Source organism: Typopeltis vanoorti, chromosome 5, assembly GCF_054136105.1.
Source record: "Typopeltis vanoorti isolate ZY-2024b chromosome 5, IOZ_Tvanoo_1.0, whole genome shotgun sequence".
NCBI classification, from domain to species: Eukaryota; Metazoa; Arthropoda; class Arachnida; order Uropygi; family Thelyphonidae; genus Typopeltis; species Typopeltis vanoorti.
Genome location: NC_143553.1, coordinates 55684521 through 55707103, shown reverse-complemented (window position 1 = coordinate 55707103; position 22583 = coordinate 55684521). Strand labels below are relative to the sequence as shown.

General features: G+C 38.8%; 1 protein-coding gene across 3 annotated transcripts in view; it reads right to left on the bottom strand.

The window, feature by feature from the left end:
- Positions 1-10909, bottom strand: part of LOC150106429 (eukaryotic translation initiation factor 2-alpha kinase 3-like) — a 326794-nt gene extending 315885 nt beyond the window's left edge. For all 3 annotated transcript variants that reach the window (XM_090393133.1, XM_090393132.1, XM_090393130.1), the window contains exon 1: positions 10302-10909. In XM_090393133.1, coding sequence (XP_090249259.1) covers positions 10302-10477 — 176 coding nt within the window. In that variant the 5' untranslated portion in view covers positions 10478-10909. The remainder of the gene's footprint in view (positions 1-10301) is intronic.
- Between the last annotated feature and the right edge of the window lie 11674 nt (positions 10910-22583).

Below are 22583 nucleotides of genomic sequence, written 5' to 3'. Positions count from 1 at the left end.
ATGGCATTTTTAAATTCTTGTTGACGAGAGGGATGGGGAATGGGGGAGGAATTGATTATTTTTTTGATGCTGTGTTCGCTGTAGCCATTGGAGAGGAAAGTTCTGTGTATATGGTTAAGCTCTATAGTGAGGGCGGTTCCACTGGAACAAAGATTGTGTGCTCTCTTGGTAAGGGTTTTAATGATGCCATATTGTTGTGAGGGGTGGTGGTGGAAGAGTTTGTGAATGTATCTGCCTGTGTGTGTGGGTTTTCTGTATACAGTGAAGGCAAGTGTATCATTAGGCAGGCGCGTGACTAAGGTGTCTAGGAAGGGTAAACAATTGTTCTTTTCCTTTTCCATAGTAAACTGGATTCTTGGATGTAGGCTATTGAGATGACCAAGGAAGGAATCTAATGTGTCTGGGCCATGAGGCCAAATAGAGAACACATCATCTACATATCTTAGCCAGATAGACGGTTTGAGTGGGGCTGAGTCTATGGCTCGTTTTTTGAAATCTTCCATATAGAAATTGGCAAGGGGGGGGTGAGAGGGGGGAGCCCATGCCGGTTCCCTCTATCTGCTTGTAGATTTTGTTATTCCAAGTGAAATACCCAGAGTTGATGGCAAAGGAAAAGAGATCTAAGATGTCAGAGGGAAAAACGTTTTCTAAGAGAGATAAAGTGTCAGTTAAGGGAATATTGGTAAACAAGGAGGAGATATCAAAGCTTACTAATATGTCTGTATTATTCAAGGTTAAATTTTCTGTGAGGGCTTTAAAGTGGGTCGAGTTTTTTATATAAGAAGCTGAATTTCCGGTGAGGGGGGACAGAGAGTTGGCCAGCTTGCTATAGACTATCTAAAGCTGGCCAACTCTCTGTCTCCCCTCACCGGAAATTCAGCTTCTTATATAAAAAACTCGACCCACTTTAAAGCCCTCACAGAAAATTTAACCTTGAATAATACAGACATATTAGTAAGCTTTGATATCTCCTCCTTGTTTACCAATATTCCCTTAACTGACACTTTATCTCTCTTAGAAAACGTTTTTCCCTCTGACATCTTAGATCTCTTTTCCTTTGCCATCAACTCTGGGTATTTCACTTGGAATAACAAAATCTACAAGCAGATAGAGGGAACCGCCATGGGCTCCCCCCTCTCACCCCCCCCCCTTGCCAATTTCTATATGGAAGATTTCAAAAAACGAGCCATAGACTCAGCCCCACTCAAACCGTCTATCTGGCTAAGATATGTAGATGATGTGTTCTCTATTTGGCCTCATGGCCCAGACACATTAGATTCCTTCCTTGGTCATCTCAATAGCCTACATCCAAGAATCCAGTTTACTATGGAAAAGGAAAAGAACAATTGTTTACCCTTCCTAGACACCTTAGTCACGCACCTGCCTAATGATACACTTGCCTTCACTGTATACAGAAAACCCACACACACAGGCAGATACATTCACAAACTCTCCCACCACCACCCCTCACAACAATATGGCATCTTTAAAACCCTTACCAAGAGAGCACACAATCTTTGTTCCAGTGGAACCGCCCTCACTACAGAGCTTAACCACATACACAGAACTTTCCTCTCCAATGGCTACAGCGAACACAGCATCAAAAAAATAATCAATTCCTCCCCCATTCCCCATCCCTCTCGTCAACAAGAATTTAAAAATGCCATCACCATACCCTACATCCGTGGCACTTCGGAAAAAATAGCCAAGATACTAAAAAAGTATAACCTACACACAGCATATAAGCCCTACCGCAAACTGGCTACCCTTATCCATTCTACGAAAGATCAGCTCCCTCCTCTCTCTCAGCCTGGAGTTTACAAAGTACGCTGTTCCTGTAAGCTTGCGTACTTTGGACAGACAGGCAGATCAGCATCCATCCGCCTAGAGGAACACAAGTCGTACATCGTTAAACACAACTATGGCTATTCAGGCTTGGCTGACCATGTTTTGGACACTACCCACAGAGTATCATGGAAGAAAACCACCATGCTCCACCACAGCAAATTCAAGAAAGAGAGACTTTTCTTAGAAGCAGCAGCAGCTCTCAAAAACCAACCAAATCTTAACAAATACGATTGTATTATTACTATTATTATTATTACTATTATTACGGGCAACTCCAGGGAGTCATTAGACTCATCGAGGGAGGCCCCAAATCATATTCATCACAACTATCTGACATTCATACAGTATCTATCATACCTCGCCTTAAACTCATTCACTGTCACAGCATCCACTACAGACTCAGGGAGCGCATTCCACTCATTCACTACTCTAAAAGTAAAGAACCCAGCTCTAACACCTTTATTAACCACACTTTTGCCCAGTTTCCATGGATGTCCCCTAGTCCTCCCACAACCAGCCCTGTTCTCAAAAATATCTTCTGAATTAATTTTATAGAAACCCTTCAGTAATTTGAATGTCTCAATCATATCTCCCCTCCTCCACCTATCAACCAATTTTTGCAACCCACAAATCCTCAACCTGTTCTCATACGGTTCATTCCACAGACCTGCTATCATCTTGGTCACTCGCCTCTGGATCCTCTCCACATCCTCCCCATCAAGAAGAAACCTAGGTGACCAAATCTGAGCACAGTAGTCTAGATGGAGTCTTATCAAGGCTCGATAGAGAGGAACAATAACCTGCTTGTCTCTGCTTGTCAACGTATTCTTCAGCAACCAAGTGATTTGATGAGCTGTTTTGGTCACTTTTGCAATGTGTCCCCTAAATTTCAATTCCTTATCCACCAACACTCCTAAATCTCGTGCCTCATCAATTTCCTGGAGCAGGGTTCCACCAATGCAGTAAACTGCCGCCAATCTTTTCACCCCAAAATGCATAACCTTACATTTTGCCACATTAAACTGACATCCATTCTCCTTAGCCCAGACCTCCAATCTATCCAAATCATCCTGCAAAATTTTGACGTCATCTGCATTCACTATTGCCCTACCCAACTTCGCATCATCCGCAAACAAATGAACTGTTCCTCTCAGATCATTTCCTATATCATTTATGAACAAATTAAACAGCAGTGGTCCAAGAACAGATCCTTGTGGCACACCACTAGTCACAGGCCGTCTTGTGGACTCTACTCCCGAGTAAACCACTCTCTGATATCTCTCCGTCAACCACCCTCCTATCCATCTCACCAACCCTATGTCCATTCCCATATGCTGCAATTTACTAATTAGAATTCCATGTGGAATCCTGTCAAAGGCCTTGGCAAGGTCCAGTAGAATCACTGTAAACCCATTACCCTTATCCAGTTCAGCCGTCACTGTGTTATAATACGTGAGCAAGTTACTGAGGCATGACCTACCCTTCACAAAACAATGCTGTCCCCGATACAGTATCCCATTTTCTTCAATCCAATCTTGTATTTTCCTTTTGACTATTTTCTCTAAGACCTTGACAATGATTCCTGATATGCTAATCGGTCGGTAATTTACAACAGCAGTCTTGGAACCACCTTATTAAGCTTCCGAAGATTTGGGAAACGGTCATCACCAGAGGTCCCACCTTACATTCCAGGCCACCTACAACTGCCCTTAGAGGGCGCTCCACCTAGATAGGACTTTAGTGTCACCCACGTGGTTGGGCTTAGTATTGTAAGTTTTTGTGTGCATGTTACATTAATTGTCTTTGTAATCCCTGTAGATGTCCTAGTGACTAGGACGAAATATAGGAAGTATTAAATTCTATTTTAATTCTTTTTGAGTGTTGTAAAAAATCCATTAAACCTCCAACATAAAGCAAACTTATCATTGGTTGTCACCAAACAATCCAGCACTGCACACTTCAAAGGCACTACTTCATCCCCAGAAGACTATGCTTTCTGTGTGGTGGAATGGAGCTGGTCTTGTCCACTACGAGTTTCTTGCTACAGGCCAAACAATTACGGCCAAAATCTACTCAATGGAACTTGAGTGTGTGCAGAATGCATTACATCAGAAACAGCCGGAACTAGTTAATCGAAAAAAAGTACTATTTTTACAGGATAATGCAAAACCTCACTGTAAAACTTACCCGTGAGAAGATTTGTGCTTTAGGATGAGAGATCCTCCCTCATCCTCCAAATTCTCCGGACATTTCTCTGAGTGATTATCACCTTTTTTTAGCACACTGGACAATCACATGAGAAACAGACAGTTTTGCAAGAAAACAGATCAAAGTAAAGGTTACTAGGTTTATTACTTCTAAAGAAAAAACATTTAATAAAAGAGGAATTTACAACCTTGTATCTTGTTGGGAAAGAGTTGTAGATTGTGAAGGTGCTTATTTTAATGAATAAAAAATTTAATGAAAATGCAGTTGTTTAATTTTTATTATGAAAAACTGCATGAACTTTTTTTGGGTTACCTGATACACACACGTTTAAAATTATTAATCGACTTAAACACAGAGAAAAAATATAAGAGATTTAATAAGGTTTCACTACTAGTTTCATCGGAAATGCCAGCTTCATCAGGTGAATACAGTACTATAGAGAAAACACCATCTTAAAAATATATTGTACTTTAGACAAACATAGAGTTTAGAACAAGTAGTAGTTGTTTTTGAAATTGAGTCCGAGTGTTAGTTCTGGTGTGAAGCACTTTGCATGTGAATGATATCATGAGCATGCCAAAACTGGATTACAGCACTATGTGAATCGGGTAGGCTGTAACTGAGATTGCAATTTAGATGGGTAGGGTCAAGAGCTATTTCTTTGGATTCCAAGATACGTCTTTCTAATTCATCGGAGCATTTATGGATGCTTGAAGTTAAGTTTCAGTCTATTTGATATTGTTGTCCTTCAACATTGGTATTGGCAGAGAATAAAACTTAGCTGGATAGGGCACTAGCATGAGTTCTGTTATAAGAAATGTCACATTGGTGTTCTTCTAGGTGAAGAGATGAACTTTTCTGTCTGGCCATAATATGGTTTGTGGTAACTGCAAATGATTTTGTATACGCCTGAGAACTGAAGAAGGTTGTGTTTTACTTTAAGTTGACTGAGGCAAGATCGGAGTTTTGGAAAGGTAGAGAAATATGTTTTAACATTAAATTTCTTCAGGATTTCTTCATTAAACCAAGTCAATTACTCTGTAAATAAATATATATATATAAGAAGAAGAAGAAGAAGAAGAAGAAGGTCTTCTTCTGTAGAAATATCTACAGAAGAAGACCTTCAAACAGAGCTTAACTTCCTGAAAAACACCTTCTTAAATAATGGATATTCGTCTCATAACATCACTAAACGTTTGAGACCATGCCAACATCCTCGACAAGAAGATGATTCCAACCCTATCACTCATATACAGTTACCATTTATCAGCTCTCTTACCCCAAAACTAGCTAAGATTTTGAAGAAATTCAACATAAAGACCGACTATACTACTCTGCCAAAACTTCATTCTTTTCTGAGTCGACCAAAACAAAAACATAACCAACTGCATTTTCCTGGTGTTTATAAAGTTTTGTGCGACTGTAGTCGACCTTATTTTGGCCAGACAGATAAATCTGTTTCACTTTGTCTTGAGGAACATAAACGTGACATCTCTTACAGTAGAACACAAGCGAGCGCCCTTTCCAGTCATGTTCTCTTCTCGGCAAACTCTAACCTTGAAGAACAGCCACATCAAGTTGACTGGGAACGCACTACTAATTTATGCATATACAAGGATGAATTCAAAAGAAGAATCATCAAATCAAAAGAAATAGTTCTGGACCCTTCACATTTGAACAACAATCTAAGCTACAATTTGCCTGATTCCCATAGCACAGTAATCCAGTACTGGCACTCGAAAATTAGCTGTCGCACACATTCAACTCATGCCAACGATAGCACGGGGTCACCTATTCAAATATGACTGTTACTATTCTGCTTTTTATTAAGCTGGAAAGTCCATGTTTTTTACTTTGTTATTTTTATATCTTATGTTTTTTATTTCTTTATTCACCTTAAGAAGTCAGAGCACCGACTTCTTCAGGTGAATAAAGAAACTAGTCGTGATGTATTAAAGGTTTTTGTTATACTTTCTCGGGTTCTAGTCAGTTAAATTTATTTTTATAAATGTACACATCCCGAGTAAATCCTAATTTCAATAATATATATATATGTATGTATGTAAAAAAAAACCCAAGGTAAAAAACTTTCTACATATATATATATTTAAAACTGTTTCCAAAAGAACCTTAAACAGCAAAAAAAAAAAAAAAAAAAGGAAGAAAAGAAGCATTTTTGCTTCTTTTCATACTTACAATATTATGCATGCAAAAACTGCTAGATTATGGAGGTATAATTCACCAGCATAGGGTGATATTTTCCAATTAGGTGGTTTGCTGTTTGGATTACACAAAGCAACCTAAAGCTATAATGCAAGTATGTCATGTTTGTAATCTGACTATAATGCCAGATTCAATTAAATCCTTTGGAAATATCAAGAATAATCACATGAGATTTTCCAGATCTTTCCATAGCTATGTCCAAAGGTGGATAAGATTAGTGATGAGATCTGCTGTAGAATGAGAATGGAAGAATCCACATTAGTGATCACTGATTAATTGATGGGTCTCTAGCTAGTGAAAGTAGCTGTCAATGAGAAATGCCTTTTGCCTCACTTTTGAGAGTACTGAGGTGAGGGCAATGGGATGATCTTTTGATGGCTAATTTTATCTCCCTTTTTAGGAATAGTCTGGACAAAAGCTTGATTCCACTAATGGACACGTGCCAGATAAGCAGGACGGCTTGTAAATGCAATACAGGATATGTTGATTTTAAAGCACAAGCTCTTAGTACAACTTTAAGGATACTGTCTGTGCAAGAGGACTGAGAGGAGAAGACTACTGAGTATTTTTCTGATGTTATTCTGATGAAAGATCAGAAGGCATACTGAAAGTAGTTTGGACATAGCTATGGAAAGATCTGGAAAATCTCGTGTGATTACTCTTGATATTTCCAAGGGATTTAATTGAATCTGACATTACAGTCAGATTACAAACATGATATACAGTACTTGCATTATAGCTTTAGGTTGATTTGTGTAATCCAAACAACAAACCACCTAAATGGAAATATTACCCTACACTGGTGAATTATACATCCATAATCTAGCAGCTTTTGCAAGCATAATATTGTAAGCATGAAAAGAAGCAAAAATGCTTCTTTTCTTCCTTTTTCATATTTTTCCTTGCCTGTTTATAAACAAAAGCTGGAGGAGGTCTGCCATATCTTTAGGAGAGGTTCCCATTGTTCTATACAGAATTTGGTGAAAGAAGGAGCTCTTTTTAATGTGGCGAATATCTTACGACAGTATAAAATTGGACTTTGTGCTGTACAAGAGGCATGATGGCCAGGACATGGCTTGACCCACAATCAGGGGGTACAGGCTATACTATAGTGGTGACGACAGAGGACAAAAAGTACTCGGAACTGCGTTTTAAGTTAGTGATAAATTATTGTGTAATAGTTTAGATTTTAAACCTGTGAACAATCGGCTGTGTACTATTACAGTTAAGGGACGTTTTCAAAATGTGTCCATTTTGAACTGTTACGCACCTACTGAAGAGAGCTCGGAGGAACCTAAGATTGTTTCCACGAAGTGCTTGAGCATACTTGTGCTAATCTACCGTCCTATGATGTCAAGCTAGTAGTGGGAGATTTCAACACGAAGCTGGTGGGGGGAGTGTGTGTGTGGTGCCCTTTCATGGGTAGTGAGAGCCTACACGAGGAGTGCAATTATAACAGGATCCGACTTGCGAGTTTTGCCGCCGCTACGGGATGCTTTGTAAAGAGCACTATGTTTGCACATAAAGACGTCCACAAGCAGACCTGGAGATCGCTGGACGGTAGAACAGCTAACCAAACAGACCATGTACTAGTGTATCGACGTCACCACAGCTCCATCTCGGATGTGAGAAGTTTCAGAGGAGCAGATGGAGATAGCGACCACTATTTGGTAGCCTATGATTTCAGGCACAGAATTGCGGTTCAGAAGCCTGCGTGTCCTACCATACGATCGGCATGGGACCTGGACAAGTTGAATACAGCGGAAGGCAAGCAGGCTTTCCAGTTAGAGTTGCAGAATCGTTTTGGGGAGTTACAGGACGAAGAGGGGGTGATCCGGATGGGATGAGGGACACCATCAAAAATACAGTCGTGTTAGCTGCCTCTAGAATTGTGGGAAAGAGAAAGAGGAGGAGGAGAAAAACATGGTTTAATAGAAAGTGTGAAGAAGCTGTGGCGAAACGAAGGGAAGCACTATTGAACTACCGAGCGGATAGCAGGAAGAAAGCTGCATATGAGTGGGTGAGAAGAGTGCTGAATACGTGTCTATGCAGGGAAAAGCGGAAGTATCTTAATGAGAAAGTGGCTAGTATATGTGACAAATAATGGACGGGAGATGTAACGGACGATCAAAGCCATGCTAAGTGCTCAGACACAAGCGGCAACCATAACAGATGAGAGTGGAAATCTATTAACAAACTCAAAAGATGCTCTCGTTCGGTGGTGTAGATATTTCGCGAACTTGCTGAATGTCAATGCTAAAAAGTCAATATCGGAGGATTATACTCCTTATCAAACTGCTGAACCATTTATTGAAGAGCCGATATTTAGTGAGATTACTCGTGCTATATGCATGCTGAAAAATAATAAGGCTCCAGGAGTGGACTGCATACCAGGGGGAGCTTCTGAAGAATAGTGGGGATGTCCTGCGGGAACAGCTACACCGGCTCATCTTGATGACCTGGCGAGAAGAACGGCTGCCGGATGAGTGGAAGGAGTCGCTGATCTAAGAAAGGAGATAAGGCTAAATGCAGCAACTATAGGGGCATCTCACTGCTGTCGCCTGGCTACAAGGTGCTGTCTAACATCATGCTAATGTGCTTCACACCATATGCAGAAGAGTGCGTTGGTGACTACCAGATGGGCTTCAGGAGGAACCGTTCTACAATAGACCAACTCTTCACGCTGCGCCAAGTTTTTGAAAAGTGCTGGGAATATAACCGGGAAGTTCATAATATTTTCATAGACTTTTCTAAAGCCTATGACACAATAATATGCCCAAAAATATGGCAGGTGTTAGAAGAGCTGGGAATTCCTCGAAAACTCCGAAAAATGGTGCAGTTGTGCTTAGCAGTTGTGGAGATACTGCTGAACTCTGCAAAGGCATTTAACAGGATTCCACATGGAACTCTGTTGTAAAAATTGGATCAAATGGGAAAGGATCTAAAGCTGGTGATTTGGATTGGAGGGTGGCTGATAGACAGATATAAAAGAGTGCATTTTGAAGGAGCTGAGTCCAGAAGGTAGGTGCCTAGTGATGCACCTCAAGGTTCAGTACTTTGTCCGTTGTTGTATTTCTATATTAATGATACTGGAAATAATTTGACAGGAACTATCCACTTGTATGCTGATGATGCAAAATTTGGAAGAGTGACAGTCAATGAAGGTAATGTAGATATCTTGCAGGATGACTTAAATATGCTGCTGTATGGGCAAAGCCAAATGGCTATCAGTTTAACGTGGCTAAGTATAGGTGATGCACTTCGGGAGGATGAGATCACTGAGATAATGTGCTGTGTACTATATTAATGGAACTGAACTGCAAGACGTTGATGACGCAAGGGACTTAAGGGTTACTGTGATCTATGGACTCCAAAATCGCTGATAGGCATAAAACCCTTTTAATAACTTATGTTATTAAAAGGGTTTTATAGGATTGATACCGATGACTTTTTTTGTGTACAGTCCAGGAAGGGAGAGAATGAGGGGGGGGTCATCCCTGGAAATTGTGTAACAGTGTGGTTAACATGGGTGTTAGGACTAGTTTTGCTTGGGAGTGATGAATATGTGGAATGCATTGCCAGAGGTGGTTGTGAGTGCTTTGTCTGTGAATGAGTTTAAGTATGACAGGTATTGTGTGAATAATGGTTAGTGTGTCAATGTAAGGTCTCCAGCGATGAGTCTTGACTCTATGAAGCCATAATAATAATAATAATAATAATAATAATAAATAATGATAATAATTTGTTGTCTTTTTCCATTTCCGTAGTAAAATAATAATGATAATAATTTCTTGCCTTTTTTTTTCCATTTCCATAGTAAATAAAAATAATAATAATAATACAATGGCTAAACAGTACTTGAAAAAATAGCAATAAAGTAATATATAATGCTAAATAAATAAAAATTGCGAAATGTGTGCATGAACAATGTTCTAATACACATGCCCAATTAACGTGTTTGGGTGTTTCTACGAAGTGTTATATGAAAGTTAAAAGTTAATGAATATCTCATGATCACTTACCTTCGTTTCGTAAACTGGTTTTCGTTTACATTTGTGTAATAGCGTGCATGTTGTGTTGTGGAAACACAATCTGGAATCTGATGAATATTAAGCGTATTATGTGCACATACGATTTTTAATATCAACAGAAATCCCACCGATGCAGATGCAACGAAAAGCCAAAAACGTTTAGCCATTAATCTTATACAACACCCAACATTTCTCGATCGTATCCCGATCCAAAGGATCGGAACCCATAAACAAGCACACCATTCACCACACTACAAACAAATCTTCAGTGGAAACACTGGCAGAAACGTGTTGACATCACGTGTACCCATTTCTATTGGGCCAATGTCTATCGGATGACGTGTAAACGCAAACTAGCGTAAGTAAAAAACCCACCTGTCGACGTTTGCAAAAGTGACGCTTTCGCGACTCGTGCATCTATCACTAGGACCACTTATTTACTTTAATCTGTAGTTTCAAATTCATTAAACATACGAGGGGGTGGGCTAAAAAGTTCTGATAAATACCTAGAACAAAAATGATATTAAAGAAAGTGATATAACCGCAAGAAAGAACACACCTTAAAACTGTTTAACCCCCATATTCATCAATTTAGGATTATTATTATGATTTGACACCTCCAGGGAGTCCAAAGACTCATCGATGGAGAGTGTGCCAACAGCATCGAACGATTGCTCTCCTTCCAACTACTAACCGCGCGCAAACTTACTTAACTGAGCCATTAGTAGCAGAGGCTCTACCAATCGACCAACCTTGGCCGGCTTTTTATAAGACATAAAAATAGTTATTTTTTTTAGGTGTTTGTCAGAACTTTTCAATCCTCCCTTGTATGTACGATAAACAAGTTTGCGAACAAGCGGAAAGAAATTAAATAATTTATTGAAAAACTAAAAGTGAAAAGCGAATAATCATTGAAAAATTACTGATCTTGATAGTCCAAAATATTTAACTTATCTCGTCTATTCAAGCAATTTTTTTCTGAGAACCAGGACAAGTCAAGCAATACATACAGCAATAAGAGCCTTATTTTCCTGTAAAATAAAATTTTTATTTCCTTTTATTCATTTTAAAATACCTTTATTTAAATAACTTTAAAATAATTATTTTTTAAAATAGAAAATATAATAAATTAAAATAACATTTTTAAAATAACTTTAACATCTTTCATTCCAAGAAGGGGGAAAGCAGTAGAGTAACGAGGGTATGAAGCGCCTGTAGCAAGTGTCTAACTTGTGCCCCCTAACCCAAAAATGACAAAAGTTTGAAAATTTTAAATGTAAAAAGTTAAATTTCACTAAATGCAATATGTTAAATACTTACTATTAACCTCATCAAAATGAGTTGCAGTGTGTTGCAAAATTTGTGTGTCTAAAGCGGCGTATTGCCGAAATTTAAAAACACAATATAAAATAGCGGACTTTTATATCTATTTATTTGTTTTTCACGTTTTGCGCCTCAAACCTAGTAGCGCCAATGGCGGGCAACTCTTTCGCAACGCCCTTGTTTCGGCACACCCTGTATGTTACTAGGGTCACCCTGTATGTGCCCTTGTTACGGCACATCCAGGGTGACCACATCTAGTACTTTCGTACTAGATCTAGTACGATTTATAAATTTTTAGTGTTCTGGTACGTTCGCCAACAAATCTAGTACTTTTTCCCTTGCGAATAATAATAATAATAATAATAATAATAATAATAATAATAATAATAACAGCAATAACATGAGAATTAGACATATGAATTGAATATTTTTCTCTTCTCCATATGTCACATTCAGTGATACAAGAATATGATTTCTCTTTTTTCCTATCCCTCTCACTGTTCGCTAGTCTTCTCTCAACCCCCACGATTACGTACTTAGGCAATCCGACTGGTATTAGCCAATGAAAATATATACTTCGCTGTTCAAACACTTCATGCGCGTTATAAGAAGTCTACTGTTTTTATTAATTTTATTAACAAAAACTTGTTTAATTCTTCATCGAAAATATTATTATTTAGATTTTATTTTTAAATATGGGCAAGTGACAAGAAAAACGTTCTAAATTTAAATTTCATTCTAAATCTCAGGAGAAAATGTATAGTGCACGAGTCAGTAAAGTACATAAACGAGCTATTGAATGTGAAGATATCAATGCCAGCCCTTCCCATTCACAAGAAACCACTTCTCACACAGATAAAAAAAGGTTCTTCTAAAAAGACGAAAAAGTCATATAAGCAAAAATTCAAAGAAGAATGGTTGGAGGATCCCTTTCTTAAATCCTGAATTTATTCAGGGAAAAGTAAAGGACACACTGCTTATTGTAAATTTTGTGATATAAGCATTAATGGTAGCAAATGTCTATTGATTCGTTGTGCAAACACTCCAAAACACTAGCAGAATGTAGAATCTAAAAGAAGCACACCAGGAATGATGTCGTTGTTTAAATCCAATTCCAAATACCAGTCAGAAAAATAAATTAAAGAGGCAGAATTAAGATTATGTGCATGTGATGCAGACAGGTCCCTTCCGTACAGGGGTGCAAATGGTACAATGAACCCGGGGGACACAATTTAGGGGCGATATAATCGAACATTCATACAAAATATGGAATAAATAATACACTGAACTGTTTGTGCATATTTGTCACCTTCGAATATGAGAGATTTCAATGAGGGGCTGAATCGCTGGATAGTTAAATAAATGGTACGAGCTTCAACACAACTTACTTTAATCACTGCTCTCAGCACACTAAACAAACATTCTCGGAATTTCTTGAGTTTTCTTCTTGATGGACCGGTGTTTCACTTAGGATTTCTCCATGAGTGCAGATCACAACGATGCCTCCGATGATCTCGATCTTGAGCCTTCTCTTCCATGTTATACCCATAGATTTCACTAGTGGATCTTCTCATCTTCTAGGTGGTCTTCCTAGTTTTCTCGTTATTCTTGTTGCCAGTTGAATATTCTATATGTCCATCTGTTATTCCTGAGTCTGGCTATATGACCTGCTCATCTCATCCTGCTTTCATATACTAAGGTTACCATATCTTTTATGCCTGATCGCTTTCTTAGTTCCGTGATTCTGACATGTTCCATTTTGTTGATGTTACAAATCCTACGTTCCATTGCACGCTGAGTTATTTTGAGAGTCTCTTCTTCTTTTCTGGTCGTGTTCCATGTTACATAACAGTAATATGTAAAAAAAAAATCAGCTAACGCCTTTTTATTCCCGTATACGGGAGTAGGCGAGGCCATTTAGCCCTATGTAACTTTTTTGGAGACTGAGTGGGCAGTTCAATCTCCACTGGTAACCCAATCAGAGACAGATGTCCCAAAGCTATCAATAATTAAGCGGTACGCAGTGAAGAGAGAGAGATGGCTCAAAATGTGATGCCATCTCGTGGTCCCTAACCCTAACACAATATATTTAATGTCTGAAATAATGTGGGTTCTACGGTCGATTTTCTTGAGTTTACAGGACGAAAAACCCGAGTTTCCGGGAGGAAAAACTTGTTTGCCCGTGCCAGAGATCGACTGACTCGGGAACCGGTCGAAAAAAGGCTTAGAAAAATTTCCTCTAGTCACCGACTAGACTCGAAACTAAGTCTTCCTTCGTGCGGCCAAGTGCGATGGTGTGCAAACGCCACATCCACTGAGCTACACAGGCTCACAGTAATATGTTCGTTTATTATATAAAAAAAATTTTTTTTTACTATTTGTGTTTTTTCTTTATTTTAATATACATTCTTCTTAATGTGCAATATAATAAAATGATTCTAAACGTGTTATTGTACTTCGGGATCCTTTAATTTTTAATGGAAAGGGGGCACAAAAATTTTGCACTCAGGAGTCGCAAACCAACGGAATGGCCCTGGATGCCGAACACAATCTGCTTTTGTGGCTTATGGGTACTCTTCCAACTCTATTGAAAACAATTCCTCCTGATAGTGAAATTGCTAAGAAAATACAGTGTAGACGCACTAAATGTAACTATCTTATAAAAAATGAATATTTTTTATAAGATATTTTATAAGATATATTGGCTGTAGATTCACGTAATGAAATCTTAAAAAAAAAAAAAAACTCCTTAGGTGAATGGACTCCTTTTGACAAAAGAAAAATTGAATCTTCATCAGCTACAGATTTTACTGTTTTTGAAGAGTTCATTAATTTAACAAAACCTGATAAAAATAAAGAATAAATTCTTCCAGTATTTTTCTTGTGGGTGGGAACCCCTGTATAGCATAATAAATAACTGAATATTTAATGTTACATTATTTTAAACACTAAAATGAGGCTAAAAATTATATGGTAAATTAATACACATGTGAAGTGCTAGAGTTACAATTGGGACTTCTGTTATGATGATTGACAACTGCAGCTCTTAGACTCATAGATGACTACAGTGAGGTGAGTTTTGACTTTTTTTTTCTTTTCATATTTGTTGTACATGTGTTAACTTAGCGGTTTTACATTGACTTCATCTATGATAATAAGGCAGTAATATCGTAAAATGTCTTAAATAGAGTGAAACGAAAGCAAATGAAAATTTAGTACTCTTTTTCAGATCTAGTACCTTTTTCATGCATAAGTTAGTACGAAATATTTTTGCTGGGGTCACCCTGGTAACATCACTACATTCAGAAGTGATGTTGCTAGTAATATACAAATGATTATGATTTGCGATTTTTCAATCTTTAGTAGCTAACATTTTTATCGATATTTAATTGTACGAATATATTTCTATATTTATTTGTTTGTTTTAGATTTTTGCGTTATTTTTGCGTTGATCCCATACACGAGAGTTCGAAATATCTATAGGCAAATCAGCGCCGTGGGGTCAAGCGGTGAAGAGATAGACCAAATCAATTGACATTTTTTTGATTAGTTGGAAGTTGTAGTTGCTTAGGATTAATTCATTGAGAGACTGTTTCAGACGACAGAGATAGATTGAATAAAATAGGAAAGGGAAAAGAAAGTGCAGCGTCTTTATTGCACAGAAAAGGGATGCTGGGCAGTATTACTCTTGTTGTAATAACAGGCTCAAGAGAAAGTGGTGGAATAATGGTTGATACTTTTGTACAGGTACTTACATTATCGGTAGAAAAGACACAGTCCTGAAACATCTGTTAAATGAATGTTCTTTTGGACACAGTCAATTAAAAGATGCAATGTTTTGCCACTGAATCTGTGAGATAGACGCTGAGGTAAGAAAGGATCATCGAATTGCTTTCCTCTGAACAGCATCAAGAATGTTTATATAGTTTGTATGCTGTGCTCGGTCCTTTTTATCTTGTGATTGGATTTTGCACGAGAAATGATTTAGTCGCAGTGTAACTGTCCATATATGCATACTTCATTATATTTAGATGAGAAGATGGATTGGAGGCATGCACTCAGATGAGATAAACTCTTAGATACACCACCTATACAGAGAGCGATCAACTCCATGCCATTCCATGATGTTTCCTAGACACTACCTCCCACATACCACTCTCTAAACTCTCTCGTTCTCTCTATAGTAACGGGATTATGTGCCATTTGAGAAAGTCCCCTGACCCATTCATAACAGCTTCTGACATGTGTTTTATCTGCTGCTTAGCTTGCAGTACCATTTTTACTGATGTAACCTCGATATGGAGGAGTTTCGGAGTGTCCAAGTATGTTAGACATGCCGTAAAAAGTACCACTCAGATATGAGTGGTACTTTTTACTCTTCAATACACAAGAACAAGAACTTGTGCATTGAAGATTAAACACTATTTGGAATTCCCAAATTCACTGCTCCCATAAGTTGACTAGTGGTATTTCACTGGATGGTGAAGGTCATAATCTATTGGAAGGTTACCTTCGGAGTAATCGATAATTAATCTATCAAATGATTCGGATGAAATGATTTTATCACTCATCCATAGCTTGCGAGGAAGAAAAATAGGAACGTACTCCCTTCCATTGGAAAAGATCTGAGTTGGAGTTTTATCATTATGAAAATAAGCTATATCTGATCTTTCAGTAGAAAGAGAGTCAATCTATATTAGTGGAATTTTTCGCTTGGAAAGCCTGGTTTTACATTTCGCATACAAGCAAATTTATCAGCGAACATATGCATTTCTATCCTAGTGTAGTCTGACTGAGGTGGGTAGTGTCACCTAATTAGGGCTTTAGGCAATTTAATGCCACTTCCCTGCTGCATCTTCTAGAGTCGAGTATTTCGTGTCTGTACATATGCTTACGAGGCGAGTTTGATTGTTTTAAGGGCCGAAAAATCCGAGTTTCCTGGAGGAGAACAACTAACAAATATTTAATTGAAAAACCCTGATGAAGGTTCGTGGCATAGTTGGGATTCAAGCCTAGATCTTTCCAATCAAAGCACTGGTGGAAAATATCCTTCTTCGAAAAGTCTTGAGCTCGTTGGAGATATCAAATAACAATAATAAATTCTCTAACGCCTTTTATTCCCTACAGAGTATAAGCAAGGCCAATTAACCTTGTTTGACTTTTGGAGACTCAGAGCAATTTAATCTCCACTGGTAGTCAATCAGAGATGGCTGGTCGAAGAATATCACTAATTATAAACAGCTTCAAGTGAGGAGAAGGGTACGGAAGAGTGCCGTCATCTGATGGTCACTAAATTATACAACTCAGTACTGTATACATAAATTCGTGGGATAATAAGGATTCTACGCAGTGGCGGCTTGAACATAAGCACTGCGACATGCATCCACCCCAAAGGAAAAAACAAAAAAAATTACATTTTGTTTGTGTTTGTAAATAATAACAATGCTTACAACATTAAATATATGCAATATAACGTGGTAAAGGTTATAGAAATGTTTCGACATTGATCGAATAGCTAATAATTGGAACCGTTCGATTAACGCTTTAGATTACGAAACAAATGCACTGCGATCTAACGCAGCGTCGGAATTATTACGTTCGGTCAGTTACGACTATACCCGCCGATATTTGTTTGACTTGTCACTGCACATAACAATTGAATCCTACACTGCCTCGCTGCAGATAAATTGTATGCTTGCGCGCGTTATATCTGTGAGATACGAAACTTTTATTATTGGTGTGTGTTTATGGCTAGTTGTTGTTCTGTGGTTCACGTGTTATATGCGTGTTGGTACACTGCTAGTTATTGTCACGTTTTCTGGTTCACGTGTGCCTAGCTTTCTAGGCACAAGTGATTTCTAGGTCCGTGGCAGATAAATCTATGATGAAGGGAGACTACATGTAAAATCAAGCCTTGATTTTTATTTGATTGTGTAGGAATTCTAAGCATTTTAATGGTCAATTTTTAATAAACTCTTTACATTATTATGAGGTCTCAATACCTAAAATTACCTACAGAACTGCTTAACCTCAGAAACCTATGTCTGCATATGAGAAATACGACCTGCTCAGGTGTTTGAGAGTATTGTAAATGCAGAAGAAAGTGGTATAGGGAAAAGTAAAATCTACAAAAGCGATTTTCTCAGTGATATTAATTTACCTAAAAATAAAGTTCATGAGGCCTGTGTAGCCTCATAAAGTGACGCTTGCGTCCTCTCCGCTTGGTCACTCGAAGTTTGAGGTAAATTCAAGTCTAGTCGCCGCCTGGAAGAACTTTTTCTAAGCCCTTCTTCGACCGGTTTCTGAGTTAGTCGATATCTTGCACAAGCAAGTGGGTATTTCATCCCGTAAACTCAACAAAATCGATTGTAGTACACACATTATTTCAGCCAGTGACATATTTTGTTAAGGTAAGGTACCAAGAGATGGCAACACTTGTTTGCCAGCCTCTTCCTCGACGGCTACTATAATTAGTGATAGTGATAATAATCTCTGATTGGCTACTGGTAGAGATTGAACTGCCCGGTCGGTCTCCAAAAGATAAAAGGCGTTAGCTGATTTATATTTTATTTATTATAAAGTTAATGATTCTCCATATAGCCTGTGAATGTAGATTAGCTAAACTTAATGTATTATTCCCGAGATCAATTAAGTAATGAAATAATAAAGTATGAATCTATAATGACAAATAATAACCCAGCCACTGGGGAGGGCAAATTATTCTTCTGAGTGCCGATCCCAAGCCCGGATAAATGGGGAGGGTTGGCGTCAGGAAGGGCATCCGGCCATAAAAAAACCATGCCAAAACCAAAGATGAGATGTTGGATAACAAGAGAAAGGAACACGGCTAGGGCTTCCCCCGTAAACGTCGCGCAGTTCTGTCGCCCGAGGACTGTGAGAAGTGAGCTACGGCTACTGAGCCAAGGACGGGTTGGGCTAAAGAAGCGAGTCCAACAGAAAGAGATTGTGTGTAAAGTAAGTATCGGGTCGCTGAATGTAGGTACGATGAATACGAAGAGTAGAGATAGTGGAAATGATGAGAAGAAGGAAGCTGAAAATCTTCTGCGTGCAGGAGACAAGGTGGAATGGCAATAAAGCAAAGGAGCTGGCGGAGGGATATAAACTGTTTTATAGCGGTGTGAATGAGAAGGGAAGAAACGGAGTTGGAATTATCATTGATAAGGAGCTGAAGGGTGAAATCTGCGAGGTGTACCGGAAGAATGATCTGAAGAAAGGGTACATGGGGGTTGGAATAGCGGCGAAAGAAATGAAGAAGGTAAAAGAATCATAGAATATGTTGTGGCCTTCGATCTGGCTATAGCTAACATGTGGTTCAAGAAGAGAGTTGGACATCTGATAACCTATAAGAGCGGGGATAGAATGAGTCAGATTGACTATATTATGTGCCGTAGGAAACATCTGAAGGAGGTGAAAAACTGTAAAGTGATTAATGGAGAAAGTGTAGCGGCACAGCACAGGTTGGTTGTGGTAGACTGTGATATAAAAGGGGAAAAGAATAGACGGAAGTGGCAGACACAGAGGAGAATAAAGTGGTGGAAATTGGAAGAGGAAGGCCAAAGGAATATGTTTAAAGAAAAGGTATTGAAAGAAATGAAGTTACCATAGAATGTGGAAGAATGGTGGGACGTCAATAGTCAGAATATTAGAAAAATTGGAGAAGAGGTGCTTGGCATAACATCAGGAAAGGGACCGCCTGCGGATAAGAAGGCATGGTGGTGGAATGAGGAGGTGCAGTTGGAGATCAAGAAAAAGAAAGAGGCAAAGAAAAATGAGACATGACTTGAACTAGAGCCGACAAGGAGGAATATAGATTACTGAAATAAAATGCAAAGAGAGCTGTCGCAAGGGGTTTATGAAGATGAGGTTGATGAAGAACTGGAGAGAAACGGTAGTGAAGCTCCGTTGTTGAGAATAGCGAAAAAGCCAGAGATAAGGCATCGAAAGATATAACATCAGTCAAGCAGATAAGGATGCCTTATTAGTAATATTACAAGAGGAGGACAAAATCAGAGGAAGATGGAAATAATATTTCCGTAAACTACTAAATGAGGAGATTCCGAGAGAGAGGCATGAGGTTAGAGAGGCAAACGAAAGACCGGTTCAAGACATAAGTAGAGAGGAAGTGGATTGTGTACTGAGAAAAATGAAGAATGGAAAGGCTATGGAAGCAGAGCAGATACCTGGGAAAGTGTGGAAAAGTTTGGGCAGTGAGAGCATAGATATGTTATGGGATCTGATGAGTAAAATAGTTCAACAGGTAAAGATACCAGAGGAATGGAGGAAAAGAATTCTCGTCCTAATCTACAAAGGAAGAGGAGATGTTCAAGACTGCGGCAACTATAGAGGGATCAAGCTGATGTCACACACTGAAAATATGAGAAAGAGAAATTGAAGGGAGGATACTGCAGGAAATGAAAATTGGTGAGGAGCAGTTTGGATTTATGCCAGGAAGAGGGACAACGGATGCGATATTTGCGCTAAGGCGATTGATGGGAAAATATAGAGAGATGCAAGTGGACCTGCACATGGTGTTTATAGACCTGGAAAAGGTATATGACAGAGTAGCCAGGTAGGAGGTATGGAGGTGTATGAGGAAGAAGGGGGTGTCGGAGAAGTATGTGAGGATGGTGAAGGAGATGTATGAGGGACAGAAACTCAGGTCAGGTCTGGTGTCGGCATGACAGAACGGTTCTCCATTGTCGTAGGGCTACACCAAGGGTCAGTGCTGAGCCCCTACCTCTTTGACCTGGTCATGGATGTATTAGTGGAGGATGTCAAGAAGGAGGCACCATGGAGAATGCTGTTTGCCGACGACATTGTTCTATGTGAATCATCCCGAGAGAAGCTTGAAAATACCCTGGAAGAGTGGAGAAAGGTATTGGAGGAGAGAGGCATGAGAAGTAATCGGGTGAAGACTGAATATATATCAACGGGGAGTGACGAGGATATGGTTATACGACTTCAGGGTGAAAGGCTAATTTCAGTTAAGAAATTCAAGTACCTTGGGTCGGTTGTCGAGAGGAATGGTGACTTGGATGAGGAAATACAGCACCGAATAACATGCTGTTGGATGAATTGGAGGAAGATGAGTGGGGTCCTATGCGACAAGAGAGTGAGTTGTAAGAGGAAAGGAAAGCTGTACAAGATGGTAGTGAAACCGGCGATGCTCCATGCCACGGAGAAATGGCCTATAACAAAGGCACAGGACAGGAAGATGGAGGTAGCAGAGATTGAGATGGATGAGTAGTGTGACAAAAAAGGACAGGATAAGGAATGACTACATCAGAGGGACGGTTAAGATGGGACCAATTGGCAAGAAGATACAAGAAAGTAGGCTGAGGTGGTTCGGAAATGTGAAGAGGAAGGGTGAGGAGTATGTTGGTAAACGAGTGGAGTATATAGAGTTGGAGAGAAGGAGGAAAAGAGGCCGGCCCAAGCTCAGGTGGAGGGATAACGTGACAGAGAATCTTAGGGAGAAAGGATGGAGTCCGAAGGACACCCTGGACCGGAGAACTTGAAAGAGGAAGGTTAAAGATCGATGCGCCGACCACGTTTAACATGGGATAAGGCATAGTGAAAGAAGAAGAAGAAGAATCTATAATGACAAATGACGAAATACATCTCGGAATATTACTATTATTGGGATGATTGTAGTTTTCAAATTTAATCCTGAATTTCTTATGTGCTGACCTGAGGAACATACTGGGAGGAAGATGTGGTCTGAATTGTTGGTTAAGATAATAATAATAGTACAAAAATAATTTAATTAAGAAAGCAGTTTATTTAAAAGCGTCTATTTTTTTTCTATTTCTTTCTTAAATCATTAATCTAGAGGAAAAAATAAATATTATGGTGATCTCATAAAAAATGTTTCCCGAGTATCAGTTGGAGAAATTATCACATTACAGCACAATTAGAATAAAAGAGATTTCATTTCGGTTTAGTAATAATTAATTTATGTTACATTTTTTTTAATTACTGTGGAATAATTCAAAATATGAATCAGGCTATGCTAATTGACTGTGTGTGTGTGTGTGTGTGTGTGTGTGTGTGTGTGTGTGTGTGTGTGTGTGTGTGTTCTTATAGGCGGTAGGGCTGTTTTTTTTTGTTGCGGGGTGCAAAATCTTTTTGCATTCCTATGATAACTGTGATACAGAATGATTGCACCATGAGAGAATTGGAAGAATTTTCAGGGTGAAAAATCTCTATACTCCCGTGGGAGACTGGCTAACTCACCTTTTGTTGAAACAGACTAGATTAAGGTTCCTCACGTCACTGACGTGAATAGAACCCAGTTTTTCCTACCAAGAGCTGAGTCTATACTTATTGAAATCTCTCCATCCAAGAATGTACATGTGAAATTTATCCGAATATGAGAACGTTTCTTAGCATAACGACAATAACAAAACGACATTAGCAAGACCTAGCCTTCATCTCAACTACAGAAATTCACTGAAAAGCTTGGAATATAGGTGTAATATATGTTTACTGTATTCATCGTCGAGAGTGAATGGTTTGTTGTATGAAAGCGAGAACAGAGAGAATGTAGGTAGAAATATTTCGAAGACGAATGCAAGAATTACGACTCGTGTCGAGAGCAGAAAAATGAAGGCATATAAGGCAGAATTGTGGAAATGTAATGGAAGCAGTGAATCATAACGTATGAAATGCAAATGAGAGTTTGAAGGATGTCTAGCATGGCGCAATAAATAAACAAACAGTATTGAATGACTAAAATGATCTCTATTATTGCATAAACTGGTTTATTAATAAAGATATATATGCATGATATGTACATTCACAACTATTAATGGAATTTTGGTCGAAAAAAACAGCAGATTACGTGCCGGAAATGTGCACCTTGTCTTTCAAGACAAGTTTCGTGGAGCACGCAAAGGTTCTCTGTCATCTTGGAGAACAAGGGTCGGA